Source organism: Oryctolagus cuniculus, chromosome 2, assembly GCF_964237555.1.
Source record: "Oryctolagus cuniculus chromosome 2, mOryCun1.1, whole genome shotgun sequence".
In the NCBI taxonomy this organism is placed as follows: domain Eukaryota; kingdom Metazoa; phylum Chordata; class Mammalia; order Lagomorpha; family Leporidae; genus Oryctolagus; species Oryctolagus cuniculus.
The window spans coordinates 197,918,645-197,932,380 of NC_091433.1; the positions used below are offsets into that span (position 1 = coordinate 197,918,645).

The following is a 13,736-nucleotide window of genomic DNA, read 5'->3' on the forward strand; positions in this document are numbered from 1 at the left end:
CTCAGGTACCTGGGAGGTCAGAATGCGTTCCTGGCCCCTGGGCCACTTAGGTGTGAAGCAGCACGTGGAAAACCTCTCTGCCTTTCAAATCAACAATACTTTTTTAAAAAAGTCTTTAATAAAATGAATTGTTGTGATTGTCTGTTGACAGTAGTCACCCCCAAATCCCAGCCCTTCTCCTATTTACTCACAGAAACATGGGTCTGAAGTTGAGACAGAAAACCCAGCCCAGATTCCCAGCTGTTTGTGTATCCTCATATTTTCACATCTCCCAGAAGTGCCAGGCTGTGAGCGGGCAGAGCCCCCGGTGGTGCAGTCAGGTAAGTAAAGTCCCGCCCACTCCACACTGCTCGCCCCTCTTGTGTCTCCCTCCTCAGGCTTCTCCGGCAGCAGCACGCCAAGCCCTGCAGTCCCCAGCAGGTGCGAGTCTCTGTGTTCTCCACCTGAGTCCTCAGCGCCAGGGTTGGCGCACACCTCCTCCTGCTCGCTCTTGGTGGAGTCCACGGAGCCACGCAGTGCTCACTTTGGTGACGTCCAAGCTTTTGCTTTAGCTTGTGCTTTCGGTGTCAACCCGGCTGTGAGGACAATCGGCGCTGCTCCTCTGCCCAGGAGTTGTGCACTGGGGGAGGGGTCGTGAGGGGGAAGCAGTCACCCCAGGTCAGCTCTGGCAGGGTGAGGCTGTGCCCGCGGCTGGGTGGCTGGGGGCCCCTCCCTGGCTGCACTCCCCGAGGCCCCGCCCAGCAGCAGGGGCTTGCTCTCCCCCATGGCCCTGGCTGGGTGGGAGGGGGCAGCTGGGCAAGCACTGCCCGTGCGCCTCTCCTGCAAGCACTCTGGAACTGCTGACCCCCATCTGGCTGACGGCGACAGCCGAGTGATGGAGAGTGCGCACTGTGCCGAGTTCAGAGGTGCTTCACTGTGCACAAGGCCACGTCTCACCCCAGAACTGCCCCCTGCCTCCTTGGGGTCCGCTGTACTCCAACCCTGCCCTTCTCACTGCTGCGCCAACACCACCCAGACCCACATCTACCCTCCCCCCCCCCCCCCCCCCCCGCTCCCAGGCGGCCCTCGTCAGAACACGGTCAGGTTCTCCCAGCCTCCCATGCTCCATGCACTCTCGTCCCTCCCTGGGGGCAGCCCCTGCCGGCTGCCCCCTCCCCTCCAACCAGGGGCAGGTTCAGTGGGGAGCTCTGTTCTGGAGGGAGGGGTCGACACATCTCATGCTCCTCTGGGCGGCTGGCTTCACCCAGGACTTCTGCCACTCTCGTGGTGACCGAGCCTGTGCGGTGCTGGGTCGTCTCATCGCCTGGCGTGTACTTCCATGCAGCACACCGAGGGGCTGGGCTGCAGCAGGGTGGAGACCGGCCATGGACACAGCAGAGCTCCGCCTTCAGATCAAAGTCATTTGCCTGCCCATGGCCTTGGGCCTCGGCTCTCCTGGTGCCAGCTCTCCCAGACCAAGTAAAACGACCCAGAGCTGGGGTGAAGAAACTTGACTAGGGTGGATGAAGTGCTTCCTGCACGTGAAGGTCAGCTCACTTTCGAACACAAAGACCCCAGTCTCGTTCACGGCGCAGCTTTCCCTCGAGAGGGGAATTCGGGCTCTGCCCACCACCTTCCCCTCCTGTATGCGAAGGAAAAGCAGTTTGCAACATCAGCAGTGAAGGGCCTGACCCGGGCTGAGCTGGACGTGACTTCTTCACGGGGCAGCAGGGCTGAGAAACAAGTGCACCTCCTCTGTGCACACACACGGTGTCTCAGAAATACTTTACAAATGAACCCAGGGCAAGTCTGGACACACAGAGGTGCAGCGGTGGTGCTCCGCCCCAGTGGCGCCCGTTCCCCTTCCTCCTCTTCACCCGGCTCAGGCCCTCTCTAGCATCACTGTGGTTCCTTTACACTTGGCTTTTATTTGAAAGTCAGAGGTACACAGAGAGAGGAGAGGCAGAGAGAGAGAGAGAGAGGTCCTCCATCCAATGGTTCACTCCCCAGTAGGCTGCAACGGCCAGAGCTGCGCCAGGAGCTTCTTCTGGGTCTCCCACGTGGGTGCAGGGGCCCAAGGACTTGGGCCATCTTCTACTGCTTTCCCAGGCCACAGCAGTGGAGCAGCTGGGTCTTGAACTGGCGCCCACATGGGATGCCGGCGCCTCAGGCCAGGGCATTAACCCGCTGCGCCACAGCACCAGCCGCCTACACTCGGCTTCTTACAGGCTTCTGCTGTTGTTTCAGCACAATCCTTTCTTCTGTCCCCACTCTTCAGAATTCACACGGAAATGTCACTCGCTCTTGATCAGCGTCTGCTGCTCAGTGCTCCGAGGTGGATGCAGGCACCGCTGTCTTATTTCTTATAAATTCACCCCACCAGCCTTGAAACACAGCACACACGGCACTTGCGCTGCACCTAACACCTGCTTTGGTGCAGTGAGCACGGCTCACACCCGGACTGCGCGCAGATGGCGTAAGCCCACGTGGCGACGAGGCGGGAGGACGCGGAGGTGCCGAAGTGGCTTCTCTGAGGACTCCTTCAGGTCTGTGCACCACTGCCGCCACCGCTGAGCTTCAGGGACTCAGGCAGCGCCCGAGCCATCAAGAATGACGCCAGGAGCTGCTTCCTGTTCCAGCTCTTGTTCCTTACAACCAAGCGGGGTCGGTCCTGCTTGGTTTATCCAGGAGCCGGCTGCAGTCCGTCCCCACGCCCCTCACACCATCGGTGCCTGCCTGCACTGACACGGGGGCTGCAGTGTGCATGTCCAGACAGGTGCACACGGCTGTTCTTCACGCCTTCCTGGGGTGCTCAGCCTCCGTGTGCTCAGGTGTCCCTCTGGGTGCTCAACACCCCAGCTACGTGTGGCCAGGGTCTCAGGGCAACCTGACCACATGCATTTCTGTTCCTCCAGTTGACTCTGGGCTGCACTTGGATCTGTGTGGCAGCAGGAAGGAAACAGTCCTTGGTCACCAAGCCCCGCGGGAGGGGAGGACACAGCTCCTGGCATGGCCAAGCAGGTGCCATGGGGTTTTACACTGACTGTTAGTTCATCTGCTGTCCACAAGACTCCTCTAGAGATCCACCTGTGACCACGTGCAGAGAGGACATGGTGCAATGACCTTCTCAGGACTGCTCCGAGAGCTTGGCCCTGCCTCGCTCCAAACCCAGCTCAGGTGCACTGTGCATGTGCGCCTGCATCGCCGGGGCGTGAGGTGAGGGATGGAGCTGACTCACAGGGCTCCTGTCCAGCCTGATACAGAGGGAGCAGGTGTGCACCAGGTGAGAATCAGGGTGCTTGTCTGGGCGGTGGGAGGTTACACTCTGGAGGGTCGTGAATGGGGTCTTCGGATGTGGGCTTACCTGACGGGTGAGCTGAAGAGGAACTCTGAGCAGAGAAGGCAGAGAAGGCAGGAGCAACGGCAGCCACCTGAGGGACAGGAGCAGAGGCCTCTGGGAGGCCACAGGGTGATGGGTGCTGTGTGCACACCTGGCTCCCCTGCTGCCTTGGCTGAGGAAACGCAGTGTGACGTGAGGCACGGCAGAGAGGGCGGGCCCAGCGCTGCGGTGTGGTCAGCCACGTGCTGCCCTCACTGCCTTCCCTTGGAGGGCTCTTCAGCAGTGTGGGCGCAGCGGCAGGAGGGCCCAGGGCTGACACGGGGCCTCTGTGGGTGCTGCAGGGCCCCTGAGGGCTGGGGCAGGTAGCACTGGGCCGACTTGGGTCTGCAGGGCTGGCTCCCTCGGCAGGACGAGGTGTGCACCAGGTTCTCATCACACAAGCCATGGTCCAGAAGCGGCACTGCCTGTGAGTGAGCTCTCCGGCCGCCTCTCCCGGGTCGGCTTGCACGGTGAACCCAGGGTGGCACAGCCGAGAGACTCACTGTGAAGCTGCCAGGCAGCAGGCTGAGGTGCTGTTACAAATCCTCTCCTGGGCCCCAGCCCAGTCCTCCGCGAAGCCCCCCCCCCCCCCAACCGCAGGTCATGGCAGCTAGGGCACTGCCTGGGCGGCACAGGCTGCACCGTAACGCTCCCAGCCTCACTCCCAGCTGGGCTCAGCGAATGGTGGCTTCTCCCAGGGCACAGCATGCCTGCTGCGTTCTCCTCCAGCACCCCGGGCTCACCCACAAGAACCTCCTGGCAAGCGGGTTCTCAGGTGGGACCGAGGTGGCCGTGGTATCTGGGAAGGGAGGGTGGGGCTCCGGGACTCTGTTCTACAGCCACAGCGACAGTGCAGCGCCAGCTCTCCAGACTAGCACTGTGGGATGAAACCTCCTGGTCACGTGTTGCAGAGACAGGGGTCCGAGTTGGTCTGTGCTTCTTCTCCTGCCCAGGCTGCTCCCCGACAGTCCTCCCCGCTTACCTGGGGCCTGTTTACCACTTTCCCCAGGCCGGGCCAGGGTTGGGCAGCCTGCCAGAGGGTGGGCCTCTCCCAGGGCCATCAGCATGGCAGCTCCCACCAAACAAGAACCACTGCCAGATGCAAGGAATGGCGCAGCGCAGACTGCTTATCCCGACTTTCAGCATCAGTTCCCCCATTCTGCAACTACGGCTACAAGGGAAGTTTCAGAGGTTGTAGGACTGGAGCAGGCACACTGCTCCCCTTGGGCACCTGCAGGTCCCAGCCACTCACTGTCCCCGACCCACAGGCGGCGTCCAGGAGCACCACGGCTCATGGTTGGCAGCTGAGGCTGGGGGCAATCCCAGGCTGGCCAGGCTCTGGAGGGTGCATTCTTCATACCCATGCTGTGTGGGCAGAGGCCTCCCTGCTCCAGCACAGGGGCCCCGGGAGTCCTGAGAAGCAGCAAGAGGCCCCACGGGCCAGGTCGTACTCTGTCCCACTGTGTGTTCCTTGTTGGTACCCACGGGCAGGTAGTGGGGAGGAGGCGGTGGGTGTAAAGTGGGTGTGTGTGCACACGTGTGTTGGGGGTGGAAGAGGAGTGGGCTAATTGGTAACTTAGAAAACGGGCTGAGAAACCTCTCATTCCTGCTCCACCGCCATCCACGTGGCCTCTGGACCTGCATCTCAGGGACCCCGCTCCGAGCGGGACCTGTGGCTGTCAGGTCCTGGTGCTTCCACCGCCAGCTGCCATGGCCCAGCTCTAGCACGCCGCCAGCAATCTTAGGAGACTGTGGGTGAGGAAAGAGCTGCTTCAGGCTCACCCTGCAGGGAGGGCACTGCCACCCTGGGACTCACAGAACGAGCAGGGGGACGCATCACCCCCGGGAACTTCCGTCACTGAATGTGCCTCCGTGGCACTCCCTGCAGAGGGCACAGGCAGCAGGCCCTGCTCTCGGCGTTACCAAGACCCTGCCTGGCTGGACGCCCTCTGCCCAGCGCACACGCAGTGTTCTTCCCCGCGAGTCACCAGGGAGTGTGGTTCTTCCTGGTGCAGGCCACACTCTTCCGACTGCAGTAGGACAGCGGCGGCCCTTACAGTGCGTCTTCAGTGAGAATCTACACAAACTCACACCGAGCGTTGCAGTGAGAATCTACACAAACTCACACCGAGCGTTGCAGTGAGAATCTACACAAACTCACACCGAGCGTTGCAGTGAGACTCTGCAGGAGTGCGCACCTCGAAATGGGCTGCCTAATCATGTCAGAGCCACAGGGCCGACAGTCACACCCGAACCCAGGGTCGCGCCCGACTGCCTTGGAATATCTTCCCCACCACTTCCTACATTTGCAGAACTAAAACTAAGTTCACAGGCACCTGGAGGAAGATCCGGCCGATGCCACTCAGCAGCTGCGGCTCCTGCTCGGGGTGACACTTGGCGACCGAGCGATAGGCGTCCACGGCGAGCACGTAATCCTGCAGGAAGAAAAGCCCAACAGTGCCACTCAGAGCTGCAGCTGGGGACAGCGCGAGCGGCCCTAGGGGCTCATGTGGGGATGCAGATTCGGAGCCAGCGTTCTAAAGTCCTCCTGTCACTGAAGGGCCACCAGGGGCTCCTGGTCTTTCGGTCAGGCCCGAGGGCTGGCGTCCGCTCCGAGCCTCTAGAATGCATCCCATGTTTCCCTTGCCATCTCCCCTCCTCCTCTCAACGCGGTGGAGTGGACTGCAAATGCAATCGTCTCCACCCTCCAAACACACACGCCAGGTGTGCTAAGTGTCTCTCAGTTGAACATTTTCCCTACTAGAGACTGGAGTAAAATCCTTATAGGTGACAATCCAGCCACAGACAAAACACCCTGGCCGAGAGACCGAGCATACACCTGGAGGTTGCCTTCCTCAGGAAGTCACGTGCTCACTGCTCCGCAGCAGCCACACGGTAGAGGCGTGGCCCGGCTGCTAGGCTCGGTGCCTGCACGCCGCACGGCGCCCCTGCCTACGCCCCCACTCAGGCGTCTGTGGTGCCGGCCAGGGCCCTCCTCTGGCCCCCACCATCTGTCCCTAGGTCTGGCTGCCCACTCGATGGGGAGAGAGCTGGAGGAGCTCCTGTCAGTCACACGGGAGCCCCAGCAACGCTGAGTTAAGCAGCAGGCTCCTCGCGGGGTCTTCCCTAACTCTTCCTCACAGGATCCTAGAAGGGGCTCTTATTCCCGATTCTTTTACATTTTCAGTTTCTCCAAACGGGGACTGGAGTCACTCGCTTGCTAACTGGGGTGATATAGACAGACAGCAAGTAAAACTCCAGCTTGGCAGGAAAAAAAGCAGGACGTCTCTCTGGTCCAATCCCTGTCAGCTCATTAAAAACAATTTCATCCCAGCCTGATGCTCCCTGGGGCCAGACAGCTCCAGGCTTGTTCTCTTGCCCCACAGCTCCCTGCTGCCTGGCACAGCGGCCTGGGCGTGCACACACCGTGAGGCACTTCTGCCCCAGGGCCGGCCATCCCTGAGCAAAGTCAGGGCCAGCACTGGGGCTGGGTCCTGTTGGGAGAGGTTCAGGGAGCAGCCCACTCAGGACAGGGCTCATCCCAGTGGCTGCGCATGCTCCACAGGCCAGCAGCAGCCTACCCAGACCTCTCTGGAGGTGCAGGGCGGTGCCCCTGGAGCATCGGTCGGGCCAGGAATTGTGGGTTCTGATCTGGGCCCAAGCCAACAAGGGCATCCTTTGACCTCTGGCTGCTGTCCCAGAAGTGTCAGTGGGCCATGCATGGTGCAGGAGCCTCAGAGGGCCCAGTCCTGAGGCCCATGGAGAGCCCAGGTGGGAGCGTGGCAGGCTGGCCACTTTCTGTGTTCGGGAGCCAGGGACCCGTGTTTCCCAGGGTGACCTCCTGACAAGACCAAACAATGACCCGTGACTGGCAAAAGCCCTTGGCGCTGACCTAGTCCCATGCTGCTCTTCTAGGAGCAAGCCGCTGGGTGGACAGCAGGCTTCAGAGTCATGTACAGCGGCTGGATTCCAGGCCAGACGGCCACATGGTGAGGAGCTGTGCCTGCAGCGTTAGCGACCTAACAGGTCTGGTCCCTCAGCGTGGACGGCATGCCTGCCTGGAGGCTGACGTGGCTCCCGGAGCCGCCATCACACACACCAGATGGGAATGAAGGACTGCTGGACAGCTGCTTGGTGTTATTATTCAGTTAAATTGTTTATTTAGGAGGGTGCCAGAAACACAGCCCTTTAGAGATGCTGGCCACGGGGAGCTCTTCTGAGTGCTCTCTCCAGACCACAGGCGTCTGGCTGCAGGCCGCTCACAGGGACGCGCCTCTGGCAGCTCGGTCTCCACTTCCTCCCCACAGCAGCGACACCTGCTTGGAGGCGGTGACACCAGCCACGGCCCTTCCTGTGTGGCGCAACTTCAGCGAGAAAGGACAGCCACACAGCCACGCTCCCTTCAATGAGAGAGGAAGACAGGGCCAGCAGAGGGCTGGGTCACCCGGAGGGGCAGCATGGCTGGGCCCACCTCGAGTCATGCTCGTGTGGCTGGCCAGCAACACAGAGCGGCTTTGCCACACAGGCAACGGTGCTTTATAGAGCATTACACGACTATTTGGAGCTAAAAAACAGGAACAGACTTCTCATCACTAAACTGTATTACCACTCACCTTCACTGCAATGGAAATGCAGTTCAGAATACTTAAGGGGCCGATTAAATGACCCACGGCTCGTCCACATCCATAATTTAATTATAGGATACCACCCCCACCCCCCACCACGTACCAATTCCAGACACCTCTGCAATACCGTGCATGCTCACTAGATGGCAACAGAATGCATGTGATTGGATCAGCCTTAATTGCAAAAATTTTTCACTTTTTTTTAACTCGTGAAAATGGAAGATTAAACTAAACTTCCAAATTAAATTACATCCATTGTGAAAGTATTTTTGAAATACAAGGATATGTTCCGTACTGAGTCTCAACAAGATAAGGAGAAGCCTTATAGTGCTGCCTGGTGTTATTAACACAACCCAACAAAGAAAAGCATTTTTATTCCCCAATTTCCTATTAATGCATCTTAAAATTGCAAATAAAACCCACCAGTGAAACAGATCTAGCCTCTGATTAATGAAAGGCCAGTCCCGTGAATTTACACCGTACCCTTCATTGCTGGCTAACAATGTTCTGGCAAGTGGTGCATTTCAGGTGAAGCTGACAGTGGCCTGGTAGCAACAGCCTCGCCGTGGGTGGCTGGGCTGCCAGGTGGGGCCCGCTCTGGAAGGCACAGCGGACAGAACCCAGTGCTTTGGGGCCCCCTGTTTATTGCCAGCGTGAGGGTAAGGAGGGAGCAACCTGTGCCCACTGCAGATCCAGGAGCAGGAGTGAGGCCTGCTCTGGACGGAAGGCCCTGCTGGCCAGGTGGAAGGGCACAGCAGGAAAAGGAAGAGGGCAGGGACCAGCGTGACCGCAGAGGCCACCAGCCTCATCACAAGGCTCTCAGAGGCGAAGCACCCACACATAGCACCCTCTTAATCTGTGCCCTTGTCTATGTGCCGAGAGGCAGAGCTGCCATGGACTAGGGCGTGGCTGGGGCTCACAGGCCAGAGGCTGCATCAGGTCACCTGCTACAGGGGACGAAGGCGATGGTCTGCTGTGTCCAGCACCACCTCCGCAGAGGCGCAGAGGAAGGGCAGGCCCAGCAGCTGCTGGTCTCCCTGCTGGCTCCATGTGGTTATGGATCTACAGCCGCACTCAGCCGGCACCCTCCCTGGGTTGCTAAGGGACAAGGTTTAAACTGGGGCTGCCGCATCAGGGTTAAACGGTGGCCCCCACATGCTCCCCTCCCCCCAGTAAACTTCTGCTTCCTGAGCTGAAAATCCAGCTCCTGCATGACCTTGGGCAGTTGGGGAGGAGTTATAGCCCGGAAGGTGTTAACAGCACGGCTCCTGGGCGCCTGCTGCTAATTGATTTCTGCCGCAGCTCCGGACCCCTGTGCCCAGGGAGGGGAGGAGCAGGCGTGCAGTGCATTTCAGACAAAGGCGGGAGACACGGCTGCTCTGGATGGGGAGGGCCTGGCAGGAGCCAGAGAAAAGCCTGGGAACAACTAACGACCCCGAGCTCAGCGCAGCTCCTCCTGGCTGTTTCCTCGGTGCGGGGAAGCCCTGGGGTGAGCCCCGCGGGAGGCGGTCTCGCGGGAGCCCGTCTTCAGATGTCAGGAAGGACACCCTCCTCTGGGCAGGGAGAACAAAGGACATCTTTCTGGGATGGACTCAGACAAGACGGGGTGGGGGGGCGGGGGCGAAGAACGGGTTTAATCAACTCAGTCAGACCGTGTCTGCACAATCACGCTGGCGCCGTGCATTCCACATTCTGCTGAATTCCTTTCAACAGACGTGAAGTGCATTTCGCCCAGCAGTGTGCCGCCGCGCTCTGCTCTGGTAAACCGCCTGCCACCCTCTTCCAGAATATACGGCAGCACCGCCCACGCACCTTCATGAGCAGCAGACAGTTCGCCACGGAGTACATCACCCGGCCCAGACGCGTCCTCCAGAGCTGAACAGAGGCTGTAAGACAAGGGCGCACAATGAGGGCTCTTGCTGGCCATCCATTACCGGGTCCTGCGAATGCCAGTGGAAAAGCTCCCTCGTTAGTGTCAGCCAGTTTCAGCCTGGAATGTTTAATGCGCCGTGAGCCCATGGGAGACAGCGAACAGCACTCCCACCGGGACAGCCGCAGTGGGCTCTGGGAAGGGACCGTGTGCACAAACGACGCCACAAGGAGACCCGGCAGGGCCCCGCTCAGCCTCAGTTTAGACAAATGGTCCAGGGATGCAGCCAGGAGCCGTGTCTCCAAAGCCAGGGCCTGAGAAAATGGGCAGATGTGAGGTAGCAGACACACCTGCCTGCAGCCGACTCGCTGGAAGGGCCCCGCCCAGGCAGCTGGGCAGCCCTTGGCAGCGGGAGCACACCCAGACCAGTGGCACCCCCAGGGCAGGTGTAGAAGCACCTGGGTCAGGACACGGGGCTCTGCTTTAGTTCCCATGAGCCTCAGCAGCCACTTCCTCACGGCCGCTGTTCTTGAGTCTGGGAGGGAGGTGCGGTTCCCATGCTACCTCCTTCCTGGGGCCCGCCTGTCCTCCTGCACAGCCACCCCCTCCAAGGTCCATCTCTCTGTGGTTTGCAAACTGCTTCTGTGGACTTGGGAGGGTCCAGCATGTCCCCAGAGGCTGCCTGTGTGGAGGGCAGGCGGACACAGGACTCCTGTCTGTCCCTACAGGGGGTCATCACGGAAGGCCCGGCTGAGTACTGAATCACCTACTTGCATTTCCTTGACAATGAGGGTGAGTCCACCTGACCTCCAGCTGCCATGCTGGCCCCCGAGATCTGGCCACGCCCTCTGGAGGAGTCCACACTCGGATGCAGGCGGACATGCCCAGGAACAGCACGGACTGTCGGCCAGGAAGTCACCGTGAGCTCAGCTCAGGGCCACGCACCTGGGCACAGCCTGGGCAGAATCCTCCTGGGGCAGCCCCAGTGGTCGTGCTGAGGTGCCAGGCTCCTGAGAGGATGCTGCTGCTCTGACAAGCTTGGCAGCCACAATGCAGAAGCCAACTCCTTTGCCACCCAGCAATGAAGAGACAGCAGCCGCCTGCGTTCCCACTGCAGCCGGGCTGCCATGAAGAGGACACCTCTAGAGGGATCTTTTCTTAATGGATGAAACTAGGGACGGCGTCAATATGCTGGATTTATTTCCTTATCTTCAGACTTCTCTCCAGCTCCAAGCTCCCCCATTGTCCTTGCACATCTGTGTACTCTGACTTTTTGCTGGAGCCCCAGGAACCGATTCCTGACAGCTGTGTGCCCCTCCCACTAACACAGGGGCGCCATTGAACCAAACGGCAGGTGCCCAGTGCTGGCCACAGGCACATCCACACCTTAAAGGAGACCTCTCTCTTCCAGGCCTTGTTAACAAACCTGCGTTCAATTACTGAGGAGAGTGTAGGCAGACCACACCTACTCACCACCCACATCTACTCACAACACACAGACACCACATACACCCATTCACCACACACATCTACTCACAAAACACGCTTGCCACACACATACTACACACACTCACATACCACACCCATTCACCACACAGACCTATTCACAACATACACACCACACAAACTACACACATTTACCACACCTACTCACAACACATATAGCACACACATACCACATACACCCATTCACCACACATCCACTCTCACACACATACACCACATACACTCACCATACACACTCATTCACCACACCCACAAAACACTCATCACACACACACTACTCAGTACACACATCCACTCATAAAATACCACACACCTACTCACCACACACATCCACTTACACACTCACCAAAAATACTCACACTCAACCACTCACACCTACCAACTCACTCACATACACAACCTCTCATCATACACATATATTCATAAACACAAAACCCACTCACCCCCATACCCTCTTACCACACCCCCCCAAATACACCCATTTACTACATATATGCCCACCACATACACAAACAACCCACTCACTCAACCCCATACTTTCTCACTACACACACCTAACCATCCACTCACATACACACTCACCACACCACCCGCCACACAGATACACACACCCACACACACACAAGCCCCACAGCTGGCAGTCAGAGTTTCTCAAAGGACACACATTTAAAGAACGTGGTCCCTGGTGGTGGGCTTGGTAGGTCAGCCCCTTCCCCACTCTCTCAAATATGTAGGGGCCTCACTGACCTGGGCTCAGCAGCTGAGCCCTCACGGCCTCCCACTCCAGCTCTCTGCTGTCCCAGCAGGCCGTGGAGACGACACAGCAGGGCAGGTGCTGGGGTAGGACGGACGGCGGACCAGGCAGCCAGGATGAGGGGAGGAAAATCCGAGTCGGGTTAAGGTGTGACTAGAGGTCGACCGCACTGGGCAGGGTCAGCCAGAATGATCTGCTCGAGTGTCTCAGCCGGGCTCCCAGCCCTGAGTTCCCCGCCACTCCCTCACTTTCCCTCCTCACAGCCTGTGACGGCAGGGTTGGCTGGGCCAGGTCCTCGCTCCCCACAGACGCAGCTCCTCAGCGTGGCAGGTCCCTGTGTCTGCGTCTCTTGCTAAGCAGCTCAAGGGTGCTCGCCTTCCCTGCAGAAGAGCGCTGAGTGGAGGCCCTGCAGAACCCTCCACAGCGCCTGCGTCACACGCACCTTGCCTGTTCTCCTGGGTCATGTTGCTCACGCCCCCATCCTCCGCCAGGCCCTGCTCCAGGTTGCTCAGGATCTGCAACATTTCACATAAGAACAGCACGTCACAGACGACTCTGCCTCCGCACCCACAGAGGCTTTTCCGCACGGGCCAACACCTCCCTCCAAGAGCACCCACGCTGCATGTGGGAGCAGACAGGGACTGGACTGCTCTCTGGCTGAGGTGGGATGCAGGCTCACAACTCAGAAAGCATCCCAGACCATGCCGAGGGAACATGGGTGTTGTTTTCAGATTCTTTACTGTGGGGGAGGTGGCTCATTCCTGGTTGTCTGTAAGGGATGGGTCCTGGCAGGGCTGAAGCCGGGAACGCAATGTGTGTCTCCCACATGAGTGACAGCAATTCAGTCACCTGAGCCATCACCTGCTGCCTCCAGGGCTGGAGCTGGACTCAACGCAGGTGCTCCAGCATGGGACGTGGCTGTCGTAGCTGCTGGCTGAATGCCCACCCTGATTTTTCCAACAAAAGTACATTACCCCTCAGAGTGATCAACTCTGAACATCTGTGAAAATATCTGTCCTCCTCCTCCAGGGCGGGGCGGGGGGCTTGTAATGCGTCAGGTAAACCTGCACGCCCCCTAGTGCTTGGGGAATAACTTGTTTTTTGTTTTAAGTTGCGACTTTGTCTTGGTTTCGCTACTGAAACTGGGATACTGTATTTCTTTGCTTGCTTGCTTAAGATGGGGAACAGCTGGCTGGGAACACAAAGCACTCTTCCTCTTCACGGGTCCCAGGTGTCGCCCCCACAACTGCACCCGTAACAGAACCCAGCTGGGGTCAACCTGGAGGACCTGTCCTCTAAACACTTGTAAAGGCAGGAATTGACAGCAGAGTCCTTGTGCGGCAAAGTTAAGCCTCGGGTACAACAGAGGGCATCCAGGTGGCAGGAGGGGCACAAGGGACTCTGCAGAGTGGCAGTGGCTGGGTAGGGGTTTGGATTCGGTCCAAAGCCGTGAACACTTGGACAAAGAGAGGGAAGGCCCCTGCTTCAAAGAACAAAACCTCCAGAACAGAACAAAAGCTGGAGGCTGGGTCGCTGCTGCTCTCTGGGCCCCAGCACCACAGGCTGCCCCCACGCTGACATGCAGCAAAGTCTGCAGGGGACACACAGATCCCCACGCACCCC

The 13,736-nt window shown here is 59.1% G+C and overlaps 1 protein-coding gene across 3 annotated transcripts in view; it reads right to left on the bottom strand.

Annotated features, from left to right (window-relative positions):
* TRAPPC12 (trafficking protein particle complex subunit 12) overlaps positions 1-13,736 on the bottom strand; it is an 85,939-nt gene that overhangs the window by 9,090 nt on the left and 63,113 nt on the right. For all 3 annotated transcript variants that reach the window (XM_008274555.4, XM_002721126.5, XM_008274553.4), the window contains exons 7-9: positions 12,556-12,628; positions 9,796-9,869; positions 5,695-5,793 (exon numbers count right to left, since the gene is read on the bottom strand). In XM_008274555.4, coding sequence (XP_008272777.3) covers positions 5,695-5,793; positions 9,796-9,869; positions 12,556-12,628 — 246 coding nt within the window. The remainder of the gene's footprint in view (positions 1-5,694; positions 5,794-9,795; positions 9,870-12,555; positions 12,629-13,736) is intronic.